Source organism: Terrapene carolina, unplaced genomic scaffold (genome assembly GCF_002925995.2).
Source record: "Terrapene carolina triunguis isolate 2854851 unplaced genomic scaffold, T_m_triunguis-2.0 Scaffold88, whole genome shotgun sequence".
NCBI lineage: Eukaryota > Metazoa > Chordata > Testudines > Emydidae > Terrapene > Terrapene triunguis.
In genome coordinates, this window is record NW_020664439.1 from 1,510,831 (window position 1) to 1,535,204 (window position 24,374).

At 45.1% G+C, this 24,374-nt stretch overlaps 1 protein-coding gene across 1 annotated transcript in view; it reads right to left on the reverse strand.

Annotated features, from left to right (window-relative positions):
• Positions 1-5,145: 5,145 nt before the first annotated feature.
• Positions 5,146-24,374, reverse strand: part of STAG1 (stromal antigen 1) — a 383,395-nt gene continuing 364,166 nt past the window's right edge. Inside the window, exons 30-34 of the mRNA XM_026649889.2 lie at positions 23,479-23,650; positions 22,338-22,448; positions 9,209-9,323; positions 7,483-7,563; positions 5,146-7,391 (exon numbers count right to left, since the gene is read on the reverse strand). Of these exons, the coding sequence (XP_026505674.1) occupies positions 7,368-7,391; positions 7,483-7,563; positions 9,209-9,323; positions 22,338-22,448; positions 23,479-23,650 (503 nt within the window). The 3' untranslated portion in view covers positions 5,146-7,367. The remainder of the gene's footprint in view (positions 7,392-7,482; positions 7,564-9,208; positions 9,324-22,337; positions 22,449-23,478; positions 23,651-24,374) is intronic.

A 24,374-nucleotide genomic window follows, 5' to 3' on the forward strand; every position in this document is an offset into this window, starting at 1 on the left:
ACCTTGCCTCCGAAGTAAAGAATTCATGAGGCCTGGGCACCAACTCTAGTTGCCCTGGTGTCAAGAGTATGCATTCCACAGCCAAAACCAGCGCGGAACAGAGAACTGCCTTGGAACTGAAAGTTCCCTTGACTTAGGGGTGCAGACTTTGAAGGCATACATGGCTCGATGGATAGAACCAGTGAGTCCGGTGGTCTATGCGACTTTTTGTCGTGCTTGTGAGCTTTAGAACACGCCGCTTCTCCATGGCTGGAACTTGTGGAAGGTGCATTGTCTTTCTTGGGCCTGGAGGAAGACTTGGTGCCATGCTTAACGACTAGACCCCAGCACAGGGTCCCTAGTACTAATACTGGAGGAACCAGAATGGGTCTCTGCGGTAGGAGGCGCATGCCTGGGTTTTTCAGGACAATGTACAGGGGGATTCCCTGACCTGGGTCCCACTGCGACCTTATGAAAACCTCTGTGAGGTTCTTCTTGAGGCGGAGAGCCAGGCCTTCCCAGGTACGGCTTGGGAAGGAGAGGCAGATACTGCACCTGGATGCAATGTGGGCTTCCCTCAAGCAGTAAAGGCAGCATTGACCAAGAACGAGTGTGGGCAGGAAGTGCAGATCTTGATCCCCTGCATCTTCGGCATAATCCAGAACCCAGGTGTGTGTGTGTGTGGGGGGGGAGCAGAGAAGGAACCGTCAAAAAAGGTGTCCCAAAGTCCTAAAACAATTACTACTAAAACTACAGTAAAACAACAACAAAAATTAACTATGTACAATACTAAAAACTGGCTTTTTTTTTTTTTAATGCATCACAGAGAGATGAGAGTAGAAGCTCTGACTGGAACATGCGGAGAAACTTCCTCTACACTCGTTGCCTGTTGTACAAGAGGAATTTCTGAGGGTAGCAATGGACAGTGTGGGCCCTTTGCCACATACCACCCAAAGGGGGAAGAAATATATATTGGTGGTGGTGGATTTTGCCACCAGATATCCTGAGGCAGTAGCTCGAACACTGAGGCAGACAGAGAACCAGTAATTTAATACACCTCTACCCCGATATAACGCAACCCAATATAACACAAATTCGGATATAATGCAGTAAAGCAGTGCTCCGGGGGCGGGGGGGGGGGGCAAGGGGCTGGGCACTCGAGAGGATCAAAGCAAGTTCGATATAACACGGTTTCCCCTATAACGCGATAAGATTTGGCTCCCAAGGACAGCGTTATATCGGGGTAGAGATGTATGTACAAAGGTTCAGAAAAGAGTTAAAAGACATGATGGGGGATACACTTGCTGACTTATAAAATCATTACAGGAGGACACAGCCACTTCCCAGCTAACCGCATCATGCCACTGGCAAGATGCAGGAACAAATTTGTTCAGAAATACAAAACATGTTAGACCTGGAAGTAATTAAAGAGTCTGACAGCTATTGGGCATTACCTGTTGGCATGGTCCTTAAGAAAGAGAACACTGTAAAGCTTTGTGTTAATTATAGAAAACTCAGTCCTGTCACAGTACCAGATGTATGTCCTAGGCCTAGAACTGATGGCATGCTGGACATTTTGAGCAAAGCTAAATATCTCAGCTCTTTGAATTTAACTAGAGGTTACTGGCAAATTCCTTTAGATAAGGAAGCACAGAAAAAATTTGCTTTCATCACTGATATGGGACTCTGAGTTCAAAATGTTGCCATTTTGTTTAATTAATGCAGGAGCTACTTTTCAGAGGCTGGTCAACCAAGTGTGAAATGATTTGCAGAATTTTGCAAGGGCATATGTCAGCAACATTGCAGTGTTTAGCAACACTTGGTCTGATCACAAAAAACATTTGGAAATTGCGCTGTCAAAGCTCAAAAAGGCAGGCCTAACCATAAAATCGTCTAAGTGTAAAACTGGGGCAGCCAGAATTCCTTATTTGGGACACTGGGTAGGTGGGTGTCAAATATCCTCGGATCCCATGAAAGTTGAAGCCACTGTAAATTGGTCTGCAATCCCAAACTAAAAATCAGGTCCAATTTTTTATAGGACTGACAGACTATTACAGAAGGTTTGTGTGTGGGTTCAGTGACATTGTATCTGCAATCACAGATCTATGTAAAAAGACTGAGCCTAACAAAGTAGTATGGACAAAGACATGTCAAGAGGGTTTTGATAAGGTAAAGAAAAATCTTGTCTGGAAAGCTTTTTCTCGCAAGTCTAGATTTTGACGAAGTGATTGAACTGTGTGCAGATGCTTCAGACACTGATATGCAAACTGTGTATATAAAGGGAAAAGAAACGATGGCGGAAGATGCCTTGTCCAGGAAAGAGGGCCCTAACCTGCTGCCTCCAGGTCAGCCAATAGCTAATCCTACTGCAGCTTTTTAAGGGAGGGAGGTGAGATGGAATGTACCGCTGTATTCACACCCTACATGCTATTGTAATAATCTCTGTACAAAGTATGACTTGTAAAGTATCATTTGAAAATTCTTAATTTGCTGATCAGTATTGTCCTGGTAAAATACATGTGGCAACATTGTATGTGAAGTTACAAGTCTCCCCTCTCTCATGTTAACAACACATGTTCCAAACCCCACAGCTCTGCCCAAGCAGAAATCAGGTCTGTCCTAAATAAAGGAAGGAATGTGTGCTTGCCTTAATTTGCATTTAAGCAGTAAACAGGGTCATCAAGCAGAGGGAAAACAAAGGAAATTTGAACAGGCAAAAAAACCGAGCAGGGAACATTCTTCCACATGGACTTTTTATCTCCTGGATCTCAGTTGGACATGTTTTTCAGGAGAGGGACTGAAAGTAGAAAAAGGAAGGACAAACACCCCAGAGATCCCCCTCCTTCCTCTTCCAAGGTCAGGGATGACCCCCCCCCCCAACTAGTCTGGACTGTACTGCGGTATGTCACACCCGGAATGTGGTAACTTGGGCTGTTATTATTTATCTGTAGGGCCCTACCAAATTCATGGTCCATTTTTGGTCAATTTCACAGTCATAAGGTTTTTAAAAATAATAATTTTCATGATTTCAGCTATTTAAATCTGAAATTTCAGTGTTGTAATTGTAGGGATCCTGACCCAAAAAGGAGTTTGGGGGGGGAGGGGTGTTGCAAGGTTATTGTAGCAGGGGTTGTGGTATTGCTACCCTTACTTCTGCACTGCTGCTGGTGGCAGCGCTGCCTTCAGAGCTGGGATCCTGGCCAACAGCTGCCGCTCTCCAGCTGCCCAACTCTGAAGGCAGAGCTGCTGCCAGCAGCAGCACAGAAGTAAGTAAGGCATGGTATGGTATTGCCACTCTTTGTTCTGCACTGTTGCTGGTGGCGCACTGCCTTCAGAGCTGGATGCCCGGCCAACAGTCATTGCTCTCCAGCTGCCTAGCTCTGAAGGCAGAGCAGAGGGTGGCAATATTGCGACCCTCCCCGAAAATAACCTTGTGACCCCCCTGCAATTCCCTTTTGGGTCAGGATCCCCAATTTGAGAAACACTCGTCTCCCCCGTGAAATCTGTATAGTATAGAGTAAAAGCACACAAAAGACCAGATTTCATGGGGGGAAACCAGATTTCACGGTCCGTGATGCGTTTTTCATGGCTGTGAATTTGGTAGAGCCCTATTTATCTGGCATAAATGTATGTGCAGACACCATACATGACAATAATTCTGTCTGAAATTTATAAATAGGAAAATTGATTAAGCCTAAATTGGGTGGATTTGTGACTCAGTTTCCCAACTTTTACCTCCCACCAGGTCAGAAAGCAAGGAAGAGAGAATGACCCTGTAGTCCAGTGGTTAGAGCACCCACCTGGGAGGTGGAAGACACTGGGCTCAGTCACCATGCTCCCATCACTATTTCATTATTTATCCAAACTGGAACAACATCAATGGAAGAGACTTGTGGGGAACGTCCTCCACATCAGAACAGCCCAGAACTCAGTGGTTAGAGCACCTTCCTGAGAGACAGGAGACGTCTGTTCAAATTCTTTCACCTCTCCTTGGGCAGAGAGGGGGAATTGACCCTGAGTCTTGCACATCCCAGGCCAGTGCTCTAAATCACTGAGTTAAAAGTTATAAGGTGGGTACCACCTCCTCCCCACATTCCCCTCCCGTGTGCGTGGAATGAGGCAGGTGCTTAATTCATTCCCACAAGAAATGCTTATGTGCCTAAGCTGCCTGACTCCAAGTAGCTTGTTTCCATTTGTGACTCACTAGCTGAGATAAGTGCCTCTCTCTATGAGAAAGGCGAGGCTTAGGCATGTACCCTTATCATCATCTCCCACTGGCCAGCTCAGGCAGCTCCCTGCATCGTGTGCTGGCTTTTGTGGATCACATTCTAAGGCTCCGATCTCTCCCTATTCATTGTATAGGGAGCCTAGGAGCCTACCTCAGGCTATGTGGACTGCATTGGTGTTCCTGTGATTTGCTAGGCATCATGCTGCGTAGTATTGCAATGTCCAAGTCCCTTTGTAGATCCAGGCCAAAGAGGTGATGCAACATGAACAAGATCACCCAACCTGCTAATGGTAGACCTAGAACAAAATGCAGGTGCCCTGAATCTTAGCTCAGTGCACTACCCCTTGGACCACACTGTATCTTCACCAGTTCAGCTTTGAGAACCAGTAGCAACAGATACCTCAGTTCTCCCTGACACTGTAGAAGAGAGTGCATTCACAGCTGGCATTGGTGAAAGTCATGCCAGATTTTCAGACTCTCAGTAGCAGTGGAAGAGACATCAGTCACCTTGGTGAATTTGTAAATCTTTAGCACAAACTCCAGCCTATTGGAATGTTAAACCTTTTTATTTCTGAATCATTCCTGTACTCTACCTACATGGTTACTTAAAGCTCAAGTGGAAGGAGTGTAATTCACCTGAAATGTGTCTTTGAATCGTGGCAAAGACATTGCTGTTCTCTAATGTGAAAGCCTGTAATAGTTCAAAATTCCCAGACTCAAATGACAACTCATCAGATTTACTGCAAACAATAAATAAACACAAATCTCCTTTACCCTGAGACCTGAGCATGAGCAATAGCCACATGGAGTCTGGAAAGGGAGTTGGGGCTTAAAGGGAAAGCTGCCTTTCAACCTTAACTTTGGGAATGTTCTGTGGTGACTGGCCAGATGCTATTTTAAAATGATGTATGGCGAAGAGGATGCTCACCACACACACATGACTTTTAATAGTTTATTAAAGGAAAGGTGAAGCATCAGTTTTAAATTGTACAAAAGGAAAAAAAAAAACCTCATATTGTAAATGTACAATTTACAGAATTACTAGCAAAACCAATCAAGGAGACACTCTCAATACAAAAAACCTATTGACTGCAAACTGAACTGGAAACCATTGGAGGGGCTGTCCAAGTGATCTTTGTTGTGTTATACAGTAGTCTACAATCTATAACTCAGGGTTCAATTTTCCACACAGAGGACTGTGAAGCACGAGGTTTGTCTGTGACTATGACTCAAACCATGCAGCATTTATTATGCTACTATGCTCACAGAACTACAGTGCTGACATGATAATGCAGCCATTCCTGCCCACCCTGTACCCCCTGGGGGTAACCTGCGCCCTAGTTATAAAGAAATGATCCAGCAACCTCAGAGGCTGTTGCAATAGTCACCCATCTACACTTGAGGAATGGCTGAATTACCAAGTTAAACATTTTTGGCAACCAAGTCTTTCTGAGAACTGTACACATTGAGAAAAATCTCAGCTGTTAAATGAAAAGAATGATTTGTTTTTACATTAGTTGTTTTTCCCTCCCCAAAGGTAAGTACTAAGTGTACATGTTTTTTTCCAAATGACATTGTAAAAGAGAAAGCTCCATGATGAATTTGCAGTTGCTAATAAAAGGAACTCTAAACCTGCTGTGCTTGAAGTGGGTCAATATGCTTTGTATCTCAAATGCTAACATTCAAACTCAGAAAGGAAGATTAACGTTTTGGTGCTGATTTTCAGAGGTGCTTTAGTCAGTGGGAGTTGTGGGTGGTCAGCACCTCTGAATATCAGGCCAGTTTTAAACTACAGTAGCAGCTACTAGGCAGAGTCATAAAATCTAAGCATAATGAGATTCCAAATCATTGAAGACACTGAAAATCTCTTATTACAATGAATTAGCTGAGAACTTTTTGGGTTTTCTTTACTTTTTTGAAAAATTGTATTTTTTCAAAGAATTACTCTTAATATGCACAGTTAACACTGAAAATGTAGCTGTATTCCATTGTAAGCTTAAGAACTTCACCATCTAAGCACAAATTTCTATGCAGCACATACAGTACTTCTAACTGGCAAAATTAATTTACAAAAATAGCACAAAAGGGTATTTGCGGCATGGAAAGTAGACATTTTTATATGGTACAGTTAAAATTGCTTTTAGAATGCTAAAGCGATTCCTTTTTTTCCCCCCTTGATCTATTTTATATAGGAAAGTTGCTGTTTATGTACCTTGGATTGGCAGGGCACGAAATAGGTAGTAAAAACAGCAAAGTGACTACTTGAGAACCATTTGTGTGTTTTACTGAGAATACTTTATTTGCTGGTATAAGTTGCTAAAAATGCACAGAGCAAGTACCAATAGAAAATGTACTGTTTTTGTGTCCCCTAGTGCTATATAAAATGAATGTTACACAGCATCTGTTGGAAAAGTGGCTTCATGGACATCTCTTATTTTATGCCCCATTATAAATAAAAATAAATCTTCTCAAGAGTATAAAATCTGGGTTTATCATATCAGAATCTGACTTTTTTGGCAGAGATGCACTTCATTAGAATTCTAACCTCTTTTGTAAGAGTGTTCTGCTCTTTTCAATGCCTATGAGAGGATATACACGTACCATACTGTTAATCAAATCCAGTGTGTTTAAAAACACATTTCTGCAGCCAGGATGACCTGCTTATAGCATCATTGCTAGTCAGTCACTGACAGGCATAGGTTTAATAAAAATGGCTAGCTTTTAAAACATAAAAAGGCAAATGTTAAAACAGTTTTAAATTGTACAGCAGAAAAATAAAGTTAAAAAGTTTTTTGTTTTCATTCAATGTTTTCAGAAAACATGTGTAGAACAGTGTTTATTTTGACAGCTGTTTTAACAATTTAAAACTCCCTTCCCATCCAGAAAAAAAACATCTGTATAAGGACAGTCAAGAACAGGGATACAAATGATTCTTTTAGGTCAGCCTTTCTGAGGTGATTGGATTGGCCAACGTTCCTTTGTATCATTAAGAAGGTCCTCTTCTCCTCTTTCACTACAAAATGGGATTGACCTTATTCATTTGGTTAAAAATCAAACCATATCACATCAAAAATGTGGTTTTCATACAAGCTATCACAGTATATAGGCCTCTAGCTCTAAACAATAGAGTTCCAAATTTGTAAAACGTCTTCCCCAGACTTCAGAACATAGGCATTCCAAATCCCTAGAAAAATGATTAAAAAACATCAGTTAACTTCGGAGGTAAAATAAAAAACCCTCAAACAAATGGCAAACAATGCTAAATAAAATCTTACTGAATCGTCTTCAATGATAGCTGCAGAGTCAAAGAAGTCCGGCCTCAATTCAGCTCGTTCGCGTCGGTTTCTTGAAGGTGGCTGGAAGAAGAAGTCATTTATTGAATTGCTCTCTATATTGAGGTAGGAATAGTTCCTCATTTAGAGTAACATACTCTGTTCATGTCACATAAAAGAAATGTATGTACAGGATACATACAACGTACAGAAGCATGTTAGTGGCTTCTGGTGAGGTGGGTTTGGCAAGGATTTCTAGATACTAAAGCCACGTCTACACTATAGGCACTACTGCAGCACAGCTATGGCACTGTAGTGAATTCTTCCATCAACCTCGCTGCGTCTTCACCAGGGGTTAGGTTGGGATAGCTACAGTGCTTAGGGGTGTGAATTTTTCATACCCTGGAGCACCATAGCTATGTTGACCTAACTGCTAAGCTTAGACCAGGCCTAATATAGGCCCCAATGCAGGTAGGTACTTAAGCACACACTTACCTTCAAGTATGTGCTTAACTCCAGTTGTTTCCAATTTGATTTAAGCATGTGCTTAACTTTAAGCACTTGCTTATGTGCTCTTCCTGAATAGGGATGCTTTCCAGAATCAGGGCCATAGACTGGGCTTCATGAAACTCTCTGGTACTCTTCACTTCTCAGATTTACCTTTCTCTCATGCCAGTCCAGCTTTGAAATTGGAGTGCAACTATAGTAAATAAATCAGACTTTTGAAAAAGGCCTCAATACAGTGTAGTCTGTGTTAGGGAATATTTGTTCCCTTTGGGCTATTCAAGTCAATGGGAGTTTTCAACTGACCTGAATAGGACCTGTATCAAACCCTTTGTCTCCTCTCTTATTGGATTACCCATTAAAAAGTGATTAAAAAAAAAATACTTGCAGGATGCTATGAGTGCTAACAACAGCTGAGCCTTCTGAGGCAGCAACTGAATTGTTAGTGACATCCCTGCAGAAAAGCAGAGCTCTTAGGACCCAACCTTACAACACGTTGAGCGCTCAAAGTTAGACACCTAACTTCAAACACCCAAGATTGAAAATTTGACCTACGATTATTTAGGATGGATAGGATAAGAGGAGCTTGGCTGAGGTATGCAAAATGCTAAAGAGAGTACAGTGAAAGCTGATCAGTCCTTCCTTTTCCCCATTTTGCATAATATGAATCAATCACATTCAAAATTAAAATGACAGTAAATTCGGAATCAATAAAAGAAAATACTAGGCAGTACATAGCCAGCCAGTACTGTGACAAGAGGTCACTGAGGCAAATGCAGTTACTGGATTTAAAAAAAGACCATTTGTACGACTGAGGCACTTGTACTGCTACTACTATGAATAATTAGCCACCCATCACAACAATACAAGGGAAATTATATCTCATGCTTTGGGGTATAAGCAGATCTCCCATTAGGAAAGAATGTTCTCACAACTGCCAAGATGTATTATGGTGAGGTTTTTTTACCTTCTTCAAGCACCAGGTACTTGTTACTACCTAGAATAGCACATTACACTGGAAGGAGCTGTGGGTGAATAACAGTTCCTGCGTTTCTACGATCAGGCGATCAGTGGGGTTGATGGCCCTCCAATCTCCTCCCTCAATCAGGTGCTCAAAAAACTGGAAGGCAGGCAGACGATTTTGGGAAGCTGTTTTTGTAGTTTCTTATCCTCTAACTATCCTTACCCATTTAAAACTTGTTAATAATACTCAGGCCTTACTGACCAGATCAATGACCATGGTGTCTTCAAATTCCTCATTCATATCCTCTAGCTGACCTCGTGAGGACATCATTACATCTTCAAAGATGGGCTCAGCATCATCCTCCATTAGACCCCGTCTGATTATTAAAGAGAAAAAACATTGTCAAGGCTTTTAACACTTCCAAATATGGCTTTGTTTTCTCCTTTTTTTTTTCTTTTTATTTACAAACAACCAGCCTTCCACGCTTTGGGCTGCACATTAATACTGTTGGCTGAAAACAAAAATAACCCATTTATCATGTTATCAACTGAATGGAGATCTCAGATGTCAAAATAACTTAACACCCTTAGAAAGACTAAGGTAAAAAGTCCTATATAAGTGCATTGCAAACATTTAAGAAGAGGTTACTCACCTTCTGCAGTAACTGTGGTTCTTTGAGATGTGTGTCCCTCCACTTCAGGTGCACCTGCGCCTCTTAAGTCCTTGATTGAAGATTTTCAGTGAGCAGTGTCTGTTCGGCGCACACATGTGCCCTATGCCACCTCATGCTCAACACTGAGACTATATACTGGCATGTGGGTGAACCACCCTCAGTTTCTTCTCCACCCAAATGTCCCATAGAGTACAGTCTAAACAGAGGGGAAGGAGGGTGGTAGTGGAGTACTCATCGGGGGACACATTTTGAAGAATTGCAGTTTCTGCACAAAGTGAGTAACCGCCTCTTCTTCAAGTAGTAGTATCCCTATGGGTGCTCTGCTTCAGGTGACTTCTGAGCAATATCCCCAGAAGGAGCAAGGAGTTTAGGAAGTGAGTGCAGAACTGAAGATAGTATCAGATCTGGTGGCATGGATCAGGGTTGATGTTTCAAAAATATATGTATTGAAGCTCATGTAGCCACCCTACATATTTCAGATTCTGAACATTCTTAAATAATGCTGTAGATGTTACCTGTGATCTGGTCCCATGTGCTGTCACCTTTGGGAGGGATGAATGCCTGCAGCATCTTGGCAAGTGAGAATACATTGAGATATCCATCTTGATAGTCTCTGAGGAGAGATCTAGACCCCTTGGATCTATCCGTGAAGGAGATGAAGAGCCTAAGTGACTTTCTAAATTGCTTGGTCCTATCTAAATAGAAAGCCAAAGCTTTTCTAACATCCAGGGTATGAAAATAGGATTCCTGCACAGAGTCACCAAGGCACCAATCTCCCCGACACTACCGGCTGACGTGATGGCTACTAAAAAGGCTGTCTTCATAGATAAAAGGAACAGAGAACTGATTGCCATTTGAACCTATGGCAGTCTCAAAATAGCAAGTTTAGATCCCAGGTTGCGGTGGAGTCCCTAATCTGGGCATAGAGATTCCCCAAGCTCTTAATAAACCTAGATACAGGGTGAGCAAAAATGGAGAACCCTTCTACCAGAGGATGAAAGGCTGATATTGTGGCCAGATGAACCTTAATCAAACTAACTGATAACCCTGATTTCTTCAGATCCAACAGGTAAATCCAGGATGACTGAAAGCGTCTTCGACTCAGGCAGGAGGCAGTGAGGACAACATCAATGGAAGAATCTCTTCCATTTCTGCAGGTAAATGGCACGGGTTGACCTCTTTCTACTATTCAGTAACACCTGTTGTACTTCCATAGAACAGGAGGATACTAACCCCATGAACCATGCCCTGAGGTGGAGAACCACTAGGTTGGGACGAAACACACGACCGGCATCCTTTGACAAGAGATGAGGAATGGTTGGAAGCCTGAATTATGGTTGGACACATAGGTGTAATAGGTAAAAGAATCAAGCTTGTCTCGGCCAGGTTGGCACTATTAGGATAACTTTGGCTCTGTCCTGTCTGATCCTGTTCATCAAGCTTAGTATCAGTGGCGATGGAGCAAACACATAGAACACTTTCTTCTAAGACAGAAGAAAGGTATTTCCCAGGGATTGGTGGCCCACACCCACTCTTGAGCAGAAGAGAGGGCACTTCCTGTTTCTGGAGGTGGCCAAGAGATCCATCATCTTTGGAATATGCTGTGGAGAACTTGGGTGCCTAGCTCCCCTTCGTAGTCCTGTGAGAAGTGCCTTCTGAGGACATTGGCTGTGGTGGTCTGAACACTTGGGAGGTAGACTGCTGAAATTTGGATCTGATAAGTTATGCACTAGTTCCATAGTTTCATAGCTTTGGCACACAGGGAGAGGGATCGTGCTCCTCCCTGCTGTTAATATAGAATATGCAGGATACATTGTCCGTCATGACCCTGATTGATTCACCCTTGATGAGGGGTAAGAAATGAAGGCAAACCCTCCTGACAGCCCTGATCTTCTATAGATTGATGTGGAGACTGGTTTCCTGAGTTGTCCATCTGCCCTGAGTTGTGAGGGCACTGAGGTAGGCTTCCCATTCCAGAAGTGATATGTCTGTTAAAGTCACTGATGGACCTCAGCAACAGAAAGGAACACCTGCACAGAGGTTGAGTTGATCCTTCCGCCAGTCTAGGGACTTCTTCACTTGTAGAGGAACCATCACCTGTCTATACAAGGTGTCTATGAGCCAACCCTGGAAGCAGCAGAGGTATAGCCTTGAGTGATTGATCACAAAGGTATAAGGTGCCTTGTGTCCCAGGAGCTCGACAGTTCCTTATTGTGGTCCAAGGGCTCCTTGAATTGCCTACACCAGACCTGACAAAGTTACAAATCTGTCTAAGGGAAGGTAGTGTCAGGCTGTTAATGAGTTTAAATGCACCCCTATAAACTCTATCTTCTGTACAGGGGTTAATAAGGATGTTTTTACATTAAGCTGCAGACCCAACTCCTGGAACAGAGCAAGGGCTGTCTGGGAGGAAGATAGCACTGCTTCACAAGAACAGCCCTTGAGTAGTCAGTTGTTGAGGTACAGGAAGACTAGGATCGCTTTTTGTTGGAGGTAAGCAGCCACTACCACCAAGAACTTTGAGAACAACCTTGGGGCCGAGGATAGACCAAAAGAGAGCACTTGGTACTGTAAATGATTCTGGCCTATAGTGAAGTGTAGGTAATTCCTGTGTGATGGGTGTATTATTGTACAAAAATAGGTATCTTGTAGTTCGAGGGTTGATGACCAATCCCCTTTCGCTAGTGAAAGAAAAGGAGGTTACTTACCTGTAACTGGAGGTTCTTCAAGATGTGTGGACCCTATTTGTAATCCATTGAGTGTTATAAACATGTGCCATGAGTCCAGAGCTGGAGATTTTAAAAGCAGTAGGGTCTGCTGGTACATGCACACACCCTTGCTCTGCCTTATGGTTTTGTCTGAGGCGATAAAGGGCGGGGAGGACCAACCACATCCTCAGTTCCTTCTCCACTGCAAATGGAACAGATCTGCAGCAGAGGGGAAGGAGAGCGGGATTGAAATACAGATAGGTACCACACATCTTGAAGAACCTCCAGTTACATTTAAGTAACCACCTCTTCTTCTTTGAACGATGGTCCCTATTGTATTCCACTGAGGGTGATTAACAAGCAATACCTAGTTAGGACAAGGGTATGAGGAAGACGATGGAACTGTGGAACAGAGAAGAGCCGTGCCAAATGAGGCATCCGTTGTAGTCTCATCCTAAGGTGTAATGGGAAGAGAAGGTACGTACCGAACTCCATATGGCCCCCCTACATATGTCTGTAAGTGGTACGTCATGAAGCACGGCTGTAGTTGTTGCTTGTGCCCTTGTGGAGTGGGTTCGTACCCCAAGGGATGGAGACAGTCCTGACAACTGATAGCAGAGCGTAATGTACCCCGAAGCCCACTTAGAGATCCTTTGAGTGGCGATCGCTTGCCCCTCAATCTTTTCCACTTGAGCAATAAACAGTCTAGGGGACTTCCTGAATTATCTCGTCCTCTGCAAGTAGAAGGCCAGGATCCCGTGGACATTGAGGGAGAGAAGGTGCCGTTCCTCCGTTGAGGTGTGAGGCTTCAGAAAGAAAGCAGGTAAGTGTATGTGATGGTTGAGATGAAAGCAGGATACAACCTTTGGCAGAAACTTGGGGTGCAAGCGCAGTGAAACCTTGTCCTTATGGAAGGTGGGGGTCTGCCATCATGGCCCCCTCTTCACCTACTCTTCTCATGGAAGTAATAGCTACCAGGAAGATGACCTTCATGGAAAGGAGAGACAGGGAGCAGGAGGCCATAGGTTCAAATGGTGATTTCATCAACACCACGAGGACAAGATTAATGTCCCATTGGGGAGAAATGGGTTGAACAGGTGGATAAATCCGTAGGAGGCCCTTCCAAAACCTGTAAAGACAGAGTGCCCGCCCCTCCATGGGTGGTGGTGGTGGTGCAAGGCATCGATAGCGGCTATGTGCACCTTGATGGAGTTGAGAGTGAGTCCTGACGCCTTCAGGGACAGGAGGTAGTCCAGAATAAGAGGGATGTCTACATCCTCAAAGGCAAGACCCCTCTGCTGGGCCTATGAGGTGAAACGTTTCCACTTGGCCCTATAGGACCACCTCACTGACCCTTTTCTGCTACTCGAGAGGATGTCTTGTACCGCTCTAGTGAAGATGTCCACCCAAAAACCAAGCTCATAGGTGAAATGTCTGTTGATCAGGATATCTGATCTTGCCGCCATCATGTGTGAGGATTTCCAGGGAAGCTGCCAATGGAAGTGGGGGATGCACTGAAATACAGTGAAGGAGTGGAACTTAGAACTGGCGAGGTCAGAATAGGGCGATCACAATGGCCGTTGTTCTCTCCTGTTGGATCTTGCGTAGGACACACGGCAGGAGCAGTAGGGGAGGAAAGGCATAATTAATCTGTTCCAACCAGTGTATGACTAGGGCATCACCTTGGGAGAGGGTGCCAACCCCTCCACCTCCACCCAGAGCAGTACTGTGTGCATTTGCTGTTGGCGTGGGAGGTGTAGAGGTCTCTGGTCAGAGTCTCCCAGCAGTCGAAAATGTATGCGACCATGGTGTTGTGGAGTTCCTATTCATGATTAGACACAAATTTCCTGCTGAGAGAGTCCACAATTATGTTTGGAGTCCTGGGAAGATATGTTGCTGACAACAGTATCTTGTGGGTAATGCACCAATCCCCAAAATGAACTGCTTCTGCACAATGTGCTGGCAACCTCGTGCCCCCTTGTTTCTTGATGATGTAAATGGCGGTGGTGTTGTCTGACATGATGAGAACATGACAGGAGTGAATGGATAGGAGAAATGCATGGCCCGAAGTTCTAGGACGTTGATGTGCATCCAGGATTCTTGAGCAGTCCAAGTCCCATGTCACGTTATTGCCCATGTGGGTGCCCAATCCAGCAAGCGACGCATCAGTAATGAGCATCATGTTCAAAGAGGATGGAAGGAACGGTATCCTGGTGCAGACCTGACCTGGGGAGGAGAGAACGTTGGGTGGTACTGTCTGTAGGAAGTCTGCGGTATGGTGCGTGGGAGAATAGGCCCTCTGGAGCCACAGCTGCAGGCAGTGAAAGCAAAGACGAGTGAAGGTCAAGAAGGGAAAGGCAAGCCCTGGCCAGAACAGAAGGAATGGAGACCACCTTGTCAATAAGCTCTTGGAGGATCTGGAATCTGTCCTCTGGTAGACAGGCGTGCGCGAAGCCTGCATTGATGCAGGCCCCAATGAATTATAGGGACTGAGGGGGTACCAAAGTCAATTTTTCAATATTTATGCTCACCACCTAGGAGGAGAGGAGTACGAGCAGCACAGAGATCGAGGCTTGAACCTCCCATTTGGATCGCGCTGCTAGCAGCCAGTCATCGAGATAAGGGAATATAAGGACACCTTGATGCTAGAAGTGGGCTGCCACCACAGAGAAAACTTTGGTGAAGACCTGTGGACCAGTAGTGAGTGGAACAGCAGAATCCTGTATTGGAAGTGTTGAGGGCCTGCCATGAATATCAAGAAACGTCTGTGGGTAGGATGGATATCTACATGAAAGTAAGCATCCTGCATATCGAGAGCCATAAACCAGATGTCTTTTTCTAGTGAAGATATGATGGCTGCTAGGGTGACCATACAAAACTTTGGCTTGCGTATGAAGTGGTTGAGACCACGGAGATCTAAGATCAGTCTCCACCTGCCCTTCTTCTTGGGAACCAGAAAATACATGGAATAGAACCCTGTGCTTTGATAGGTCACAGGCACTGGTTCTATTGCTCCCCTTTGGAGTATGGAGTCCACTTCTAAGGTGAGGATACTGTCATGAGAGTGGTTTCTGAGGCAGGGCCGGGGTGGGGGATGTGGATGAGGTAGCATTGTGAACTCGATCGTATAGCCACGTTGAATGACATCCAGGAACCATTTGTCCATTATTATCAAGCTCCAAGCTGATAAAAAGAGTGCTAGATGCTCCCCGAAGCGGGTGGGTCGGGTGTATGGCATGAGGCAAGTTGGTTGGCAGCTCTCTAGATGCACTCAAAAATATTGCTTCTGCGAAGACTGAGTAGGAGATGCTGAAGGCTATGACGATGAACAGAGAGGACGGGGCCATTGGATATTCTGTCGTATGCAAGGAAGCTCATAGGGCTGCTGATGGAAGAATTTAGGAATTCTGAAACGCTGCGTCAGTGGCAGGTGGTAGAACTTGCGCTTGGGTGCCGGTATGTAGATACCCAGCGATTGAAGAGTGGCTCTGGAATCCTTGCGGGAGTGGAGAGAATCGTCTGTCTTCTGATTGAAGAGCGGAGACTCATTGAAAGAGAGGTCCTCTATGGTGTTCTGTATTTTCCTTGAGAAACAAGAATGTAGCCACAATTTCCTCCTCATGACAATTCCCTTAGCCATCTTGCACGAAGAAGTGTCTGCTGAGTCCACTGCAGCCTGGAGTGTCATCCTCACGATTTCCCTTCCACTAAGATAGTCAGGAAGCGGGCACAATCCTGTTGAAGAAGTTTTTCTGCAAAGTCCGTCAACTTGCTGTAAGGAAGGAAGTTGTATTTAGCTAATAGAACCAAGTAATTGGAGATTCGAAATAGAAGGCTGGCAGAGAAGACGACCTTGCGACCCAGAAGGTCTAGTTGTTTGCCCTCCTTGTCCGCCGAGGTGGAGCGTGGGTGCTATTGCAGGGCCTGCTCCGACACCACCTATATCAGGGGTGGGCAAACTTTTTGGGCCGAGGGTAGGGGTGGAGGAGGGGGTGCGGTGTGCAGGAAGGAGGTCAGGGCAAGGGATTGGGGCAGAGGAAGGGTGCGGGGTGTATGGGGGGCTCAGGGAAGGGGGTTGGGGTGCAGGAGGGGTGCGGGGTGTATGAAGGGACTCAGGGCGAGGAGTTGGGGTGCAGGAGGGGTGCGAGGTGCAGGCAGGGGGCTTAGGGCAGGGAGTTGGGGGGGCGGGGTGCAGGAGGGGTTCGAGCTCTGGCCCGGCGCCACTTACCTAAAGTGGCTCTGGGGTGGCCACGGCCTTGTGCCGCTCCAGGAAGCACTGCAGCCCCTGGGGGTAAGGGGCGGAGGGCTCTGCGTGCGCTGCCCTTGCTGCGCCTCCAGGTACCTCCCCCGAAGCTCCCATTGGCCAGGGTTCCCCATTTCCGGCCAATGGGAGCTGCGGGGGTGGTGCCTGGAGGCAAGGGCAACGCACGTGGAGCCCTCTGCCCCCCACGCCCGAGGGCCACTTCTGAGAGCGGCACGGGGCCTGCGGCGCCACGGCAGGCAATCCTGCGGGCCAGATCCAAAGCCCTGGGAGGCCAGATCCGGTCTGCGGGCCATAGTTTGCCCACCCCTGGCCTATATGATGAGGCAATTGGGTGGGAGGTGAGAGAACATAAACTCAGACCCCTTCGCAGGTACATAGTACCTCTTCTCTGCCCCCTTGGGGGTGGGTGTGCAAGTGGCCGGAGTATGCCAGACTGTCTGGGCTGGTTGCAGAATGGCATCGATTGGTAGAGCCACTCTGGTCGGTACTGAGGCATGCAAGATGTCAAGCAGCCGGTGCTGTTTGTCCTACATTTCCTCCAGTGGGATGTGGAGGTGTTCAGCCACTCTGCTTAAAATGTCCTGAAACTGGCGGTAATAATCTGATGGTGAGGCGAGAGCCAATCCAAGGACATCCAAGGATGACAAAGAGAAACTCTCTGGTTCCAGCGGTATCATTGGAGTTGGGCCAAGTGATTCATCCTCCACCACCGGTTCTCAATGGCAGTTGAAGAGACCAGATGGGAGACTCCTCCCAAGCTGAGCGGGAAGGTTCCGAAGGCAGATACTGGGGCCAGGTCCCCCAGTACAGCCAACAAGGTGGATCCAATAGTTGCTGCGGAAGGCCCCCCAGGAGTGGGGTACCAATGATTCCTTTGCTGGAGAAAGGGAGAGCACTGCCACTGAGTTGGCGGAACCTTCGGGTAGTCATATTGACGGTATAGGAGGGGCAGATCCTGCGCTTTATCTAAGTCCTCTGATGCTGAAAAGTCAGAGCCTGGTTCCAACGGTGGTACCGTCGGAACTGCAGGAGATGTAAGGGAGCAGGCAGGAACATGATCTGAAGGAGGTAAGTCCAAGGTAGGACAGCATACCCCTTAGATGGCAACTGAACCTGAAGACGTGGAGACGTCACTTCCTCCAAGGCAAAGAGTTCATGAGGCTCGGGAGCCAATTCAAATGTCAACGGTACACGCTCCGCAGTCAGAACCGGAGCTGGAACGGAGGACTGAGGGTTCCCTTGACTTCAGTGGTGCTGATCTGGAATGGATATATGACTCGATGGACAGAATTGGTGGGTCCGGCATTGTGTGTGTGACTGCTTGCTGTGCTTGTGAGCCTTGGAACATGCTGCTTCTCTGTAGCTGGAAGTTGTGGACGGTGCAGTTTCCTTCTTGGGCCTGGAGGAAGATTTACTGCCATGCTTATGCATATGCTTTCTTGCCTGATGACTAGGCCCCAGGATGGAATCCATAGCACTGGTACCAGTGGAACTAGACTGAGTCTTTGCGGTAGGAGGTGTGCGCCTAGATCGCTCAGGCCGTTGGACGGGGGGGTTCCCTAACCTGGATCCGACTGTGGCCTCATGGTGACCTCCAGGAGGTGCTTCTTGAGGTACAGATCAGCCTTCCCAGGTGGGGTAGGAGAGGCGTGGGAAGGACAGGCAGATACTGCACCCGGATTGGCTTCTCCCAATCAGTAAAGGCAGTGTTGGTGCACGTCACTGATCAAGAACAAGCGAGGGCCAGAGGCGCAGATCTTGAACCCCAACGTCTTCAGCATAATCCAATACCCAGATGTGTGTGCTGGGGAGGGTGATGGGGAAAGCAGACCAGTAAACAGCACCCCAAAGTCTGTCAAAATCCTAAAAACTACTACGAACATTAAACTACTGCAAAAACAACAAAAATACTAACTATATACAAGCATGTGTTTTAGAAAGTGCATCACGAGACAAAAGAACAGCAGAGGCTCCGACTCGGGCCATGTGGCAGTAAGAAGGAACTGAGGGCCTAGTCGGTCCTCCCTGCTCTTTATCACTTCTGACCAAACCATGAGACGGAGCAAGGGTGCATGCGCGGACCAACAGACACTACTACTTTTAAAATCTCCAGCTTCAGACACATGGCGCCTGAGTATAACCCTCAGTGGAATACAGTAGAGACCATCACTCAAAGAATTATAACTTCCAGAGTCACCATCTTGAACCTTTGAGACTTTATGAATATGTTTAGAAGTCTTAGCTCTAAGAGCGGTTCCCACCCTCTGTCCTTCTTTGGCACAAGGAAATACTTTGAGTAAAATCCCTTGCCCTTGTGAGGAGGAGGGATTGGCTCTATTGCTCCTAACTGAAGGAGAGAATTCACTTCTTGTCACATTAAAAGCTTGAGAGGGGGATTCTGAAGAGGGATGGGAAAGGGGGATGCAAGGTGGGGAGTGATATAAAATGCATGGTATGGCCTGATGTTATGACCTCTATGACCCACTTGCCTGTAGTGATCCTCCCACAAGCATGTTGGAAATAGGCAAAGTTGGTCTTCCAAAGGGAGATGGGGGGGGGGGCAATGGGAGCAGCTGTAAAATCAGATTTGAGGGAGGATTCAAACTCTTGACCAACCATCTAAACTGTTGCTTCAAAGATGATTAGGTGGTTGTGGAGGGTAGTTGGGCAGCCCTCTTTCTATGAAATCTGTGTCTTTTCCTTGGCAGTTCGGAAGCTCTGTGGAATCCAGAAAACAGAGCAGGACACAATCTCTGGGAAGTCTGTGACTTACTAAACCTTTTCTTATTTGTAGGTGTATATATGCCCAGGGATTGTAAAGTAGCCCTAGAATCCTTCAGTGTGTGCAAGGACTCATCTATGGTCTCCGAGAAAAGTTTACGACCATGAAGGGGAGGTCCTCCAAAGTGTTCTGTACTTCTCTCTGAAACTCCAAGAGTTGGAGCCATGATGCCCCGCACATAACTCCACCATGGAGATGGACCTGGCAGCAGTGTCTGACGCATGTAAGGATGCTTGAAGAGGAGTTCTGGCCAATAATTGGTCTTCAGAAATGATGGACTGGAATTGCTCCCTATATTACAGTGGCAGATGTTCAATAAAAGCTGTGAATTTGTAAAATTATATTTGGCCACAACTGCCTGATAGTTTGCGATCTTGAATTGTAGGATTGCTGATGCATATGACTTTCGTCCAAAGAGATCCAGTCTTTCTTGTCTTCGTCATATACAGTGGACTTAGAGAAGTGCTGCCTACCATGCTCATTTACCACATCCACCAATAGGGAGTCAAGTGGAGGGTGGGAGAACAAAAAATCAGAATCCTTAGGGGGGACATAATACATCTTATCCACCTGTTTACACAAAGGCGGAATAGTGGTAGGTGTCCGCCGCACAGTCTCAGCTATATCTAGGAGTGCCTCACTGATGGGTAATGCCACTCTAGAGGGTGTTGCTGACTGCATGATATCCAACAGTTTGTGCTGTGAATCCTTGAACTCTTTGAGTAGAATTTGAAGGGAGTCAGCTACCCGCTTTATGAAATCTTAAAATTGCTGAAAATCATCAGCCATGGATGATGGTGGAGGCAACTGGTTCAACTGAAGAGGATGAAATAGGTGTTTGAGTGGTGGTCTCCTTATGTGCCCTGGCTTCTTGTTTCTCAAACGTCTCCTCCTGTGGTGTTGAGGGGGCTGGTTGGGGAGGAGAAGGCTGTATAACTCTGGCCTCCCTATAAGATGGTACTGGTGGTCAGGCCAATTGTTTCCAATAAGCAGCCCCAGGATCCAAGTATGGCCAAGGCGAGACTCATGTGGAAGTGGGGATGGCATACAGGGTTGGTTCTACCACGCTTAATAATGATCTTCCCTGTGACTGTCAGAGAGTAGGTTCCTGAAGGGATATGCTGGAGAACCCTGAACAGAAATAGAGGAGACTGACTGGAAGTCTCCTTCATCCTCCTCCATCTCATCCAATGGAGGAGCACTCACAGAAAGTGGTGCAGAGTCCTACATTACCAGAGGAAGGTGGTCAGGAGATTGAGATCTTGGTACTGAGAGAGGCTTGGTACCCATAAAGAGCAGGGACTTTGGTTCATCCATTATAGAGAGATCCTTTGTGTAACTGAATGTTTGTGGTACCGAGTAGGGGATCACTACCGATGCAGTAGCTGAGCACACAGTTGCTGAAGTTGACGGTACCATTGATGGTGAGTGTACTGAAGTAGATGTTGATGGTGTCTGGCACCGATGCTTGCTTGGTGACAAATACATAGGTACCAACATCTGGTCTGAGCTTGATGGTGCCAGTCCAGTATGTTTTCCCTCCTTGCTGGTAGAGGGTACCGAGGTCCTATGGGAGACATGTCTCTCCTTTAAGCTTTGGGACTTCACCACCTCCCCAGTACCAGAGGAGGAGTCCTCCAACTCAATGGTACCAAGTCAAGAGGTTGAGGCTTTGGAGACTGTAAATCTCCTCTGTAGAACTCTCCTGGGCTTTTTCAGAGCTGGCTCCTTAATGTGAGAGTATGCATTCCTCTTTTTAAAAGTCTTCAATGAAGCCTCCAAAGTCTTCACCTTCTTAGGGGAAGCCTGTGCTGAGGTTGAAAGGGCACTGGATCAGTTGAGAGACAGGTATGTGGAGGGGTGTCTCCTGGCCTGACTCAGAAGCTGGCCTAAGGTAGTGTTCCATCATCAATAGTGAGAGTTTAATCTCCCTGTTCTTCTTTGCCCTGGACTTGAGGGCCAGGCAGAGGTTGCACTTCTTGGAGATGTGGGACTCCCCCAACAAACAGACACACTTAGAGTGGCTGTCCTTACAGGTATAACCTCTTGGCAGGAGAGGCAGCATTTGAAGCCTGGTGAGCCAGGCATGCCCTGCTAGGAAAAACAAGCCTCCTGAAGGGAAAAGAGGAGAAAAAACACAATCCTCTCAATACTTACCTAACTAATATAACTGTACTAACAACTGACAATACTAACTATCTTAACAAGTATAGAAAAATAGATAAGCCAAGGCACACTCAAGGTGCAAACTAAGGGACTGTCTCAGGCTGAGGTGATTGAGAACTGTATAGCCTTGGTGTCTGGTACCAGGAGGCATAGGATGCATGCGCGAGTTGAACAGACACTGCTAACTGAAAATCTCTGATCAAGGGCTCGAGAGGTGCATGCACACTGGAAGTGGAACACTCCTAGGGACGCTACTCGAAGCATTAAACCTTACAACAACCCTCTAGGGCAGGCAAGTGGTAATAGTTTCATTTTACAATGGGGCAAGCAAGTACAGAGAGGTCTCGTGACTTGCTCAAGGTCTCACAGTAAATCACCAGGAATTCTGAGAATAGAACCCAAAACTGGTTCCCAGGCCTGAGCATTAACGGCTTGATCTTGTAAGGTGCTGGGCACTCTGGCCCCAATCCAGCAAAGCACTTCAGCAAATGATTATTCATATGAGTGGTCCTACTGACTTTGGTGGGAGTACTCTTATGCTTAAAGTGCTTTGATGGATGGGGCCGGAGCAATCAATGTCTTGCAGAGCTGAGTGCCAAACCTTAGCCCACACTCCCTCTGCTGATGCACATCATAACTTCATAAAGCTGTTAGTGTGCTTGTATTAAGAGACATAAAATGTTTTACAAACCCTAATAAAATAGCAACTACACAGGGCAGGGTTAAGTCCATCATTAACAGATTCACTGATTCAATTACTCATCACGAAAAGGATCTTTGGTGGTTTGAACACTTACACTGCATGTCTTACACCACTTCTCCCTTTCATGTAATTCATTCCTGTCCTGTCCTTTCGATTTAAATCTTCTAGCTTCTGCTGGCCCAACCAAGATATCTGCATCTGGGGACTAACACATACAGAGCAGCATTACTAACTCAGTCACAGCACTGATTTTGTATTTATTATTTTTAGATGCCACGTCAGTAAGTTTCTTCTCGGGTCAACTTCAAGACAGTATACTCTGGCTGCTTTGCACTACACTTTGCACTACACTGGCAAAACAAAGTTCCTGTAAACTCAGTTTCATTGGCTAGTATGGCCTGGCTGCTTTGCTCCAGAATGATATAAAGCAGCCAGAGCATACCAGTGAATCTGCCTATAAAAAAGCAGCTAGAGCATACCAGTGAATCTGCCTATAAAAGTTAAAACAAACAAACAAAATGTATGGTTGATATTACATATCTTCAAAATATTAGAAATATCACATAGTAGCATTCTCACAGTTTCTTGTTCATGTATAAACTTTTAAATTAAGATAACCAAGGAAATTCCCAGACAAACTACAAAAAGTTGGAGTTAAGATCAGTAATTTAGGGTAAAATAAGTTACAGGTATGTTATAATTATCCCCCAAACAAGCATTATAAACTCAGGAAAAGAGCTTTTAAGTTAAACTTAAAAGAAATTCAAACATTTTTCAATTTATGAAAATGCACAGTTAGGGCACCCAAATAACCTTAACTCTGCCTTGTGGTGGTGAAAAAATAAAAGAAAAATCCCATGTCTTTAAAAATCATTTAAAACTAATTGAGGGCAACAGACACTAAAATGCCTTAAAATAATTGTATTGTTATTGCATTGGATAATTTCAGCATCCTTGTAATATATTTCCCCCCTAAATTATGGATATGCCCTTTCTACCTTTGTTTTAACATAGTTTTTTTCTGAGAATCTAAAAATGATATTATTATTTGACACAATTTATACCAGGTTAACCCATGGAATTACCAGGCAAGAGATTTTTTCTCTCCAAAATATATGCTGCAAATGTAAAACCACAAACACGTTGTATAACTGTTACTGCTATCCCAACTGTTTTGTTTAGCATGTGTTTCTTGTTCAGCACAATACATTTGAGCATAACATCTTGGTACATACTTGTGTAAAAAATCTTGTTCAGATCCATGTTCTGACTCATGCTCTTGAATCTGCTCTCCCATTTGTCTAGTGTTCTCTCTCAATACAGTTGAAGTGAGCTGTGGTGTTTGCAGAGCCCCTGGAGTTTGAATGGTGTCGTTCCTGTTTAGCCATGAGCCTTCCAGACTCTCATCTATAAAAATATAAATTACATTTAGCTAGTTACTTGAGACAGTGAATTTATTCAGCACAATATTACTATGATTCATATCTTATTCAGGCCAACTTTTAAACAGGATATTTACTGGTGGCACATATTGCATCGAGTATAAGCTTTAGAACGCAAATACAGTGCTAATTGAGGACTTGAATTTATGTATTCATCCACTGGTACATTTTGATACAGCTCACTACCTCAGTTAGAGCAAATTCTGCAAAACTATAAGTTTACAAATTCAGTATTTTACACCATAGATAGGTAACTGGGTGATGGATCAATTTGGATTAATTTCCAAGAAGTTTAATTTCCAGCTCTAATTTAGTTTTGTATTAGTACTGAGGAGGAAGGATCCCAACTCCTTATGCCAAAGAAGAATTAGGAACAAGATTCACCCCCCTTCTTTGAACTACCAGGTATTCCCAACAATATTTCAATCTCAAAGCAGGTACTCTAATAAACAACAATAATAATAATCAATCATAAATATTTGTATTGCAGCGGTGCCTAGAGAACCAGGTGCTGAACATACACAGAGCAAAGATGGTTCCCACCCTAAATCAATTTATAACATGAGAGACAACATGTGGATATAACAAACAGATGAGGAGGAGCACAAGATAAGGATGGAGATCTGGCCAAGGATGGGTCATCAGAGACTTTGGTGGGAGTGGAGCGAGCAGAAGCTAGAAAGGAGAGT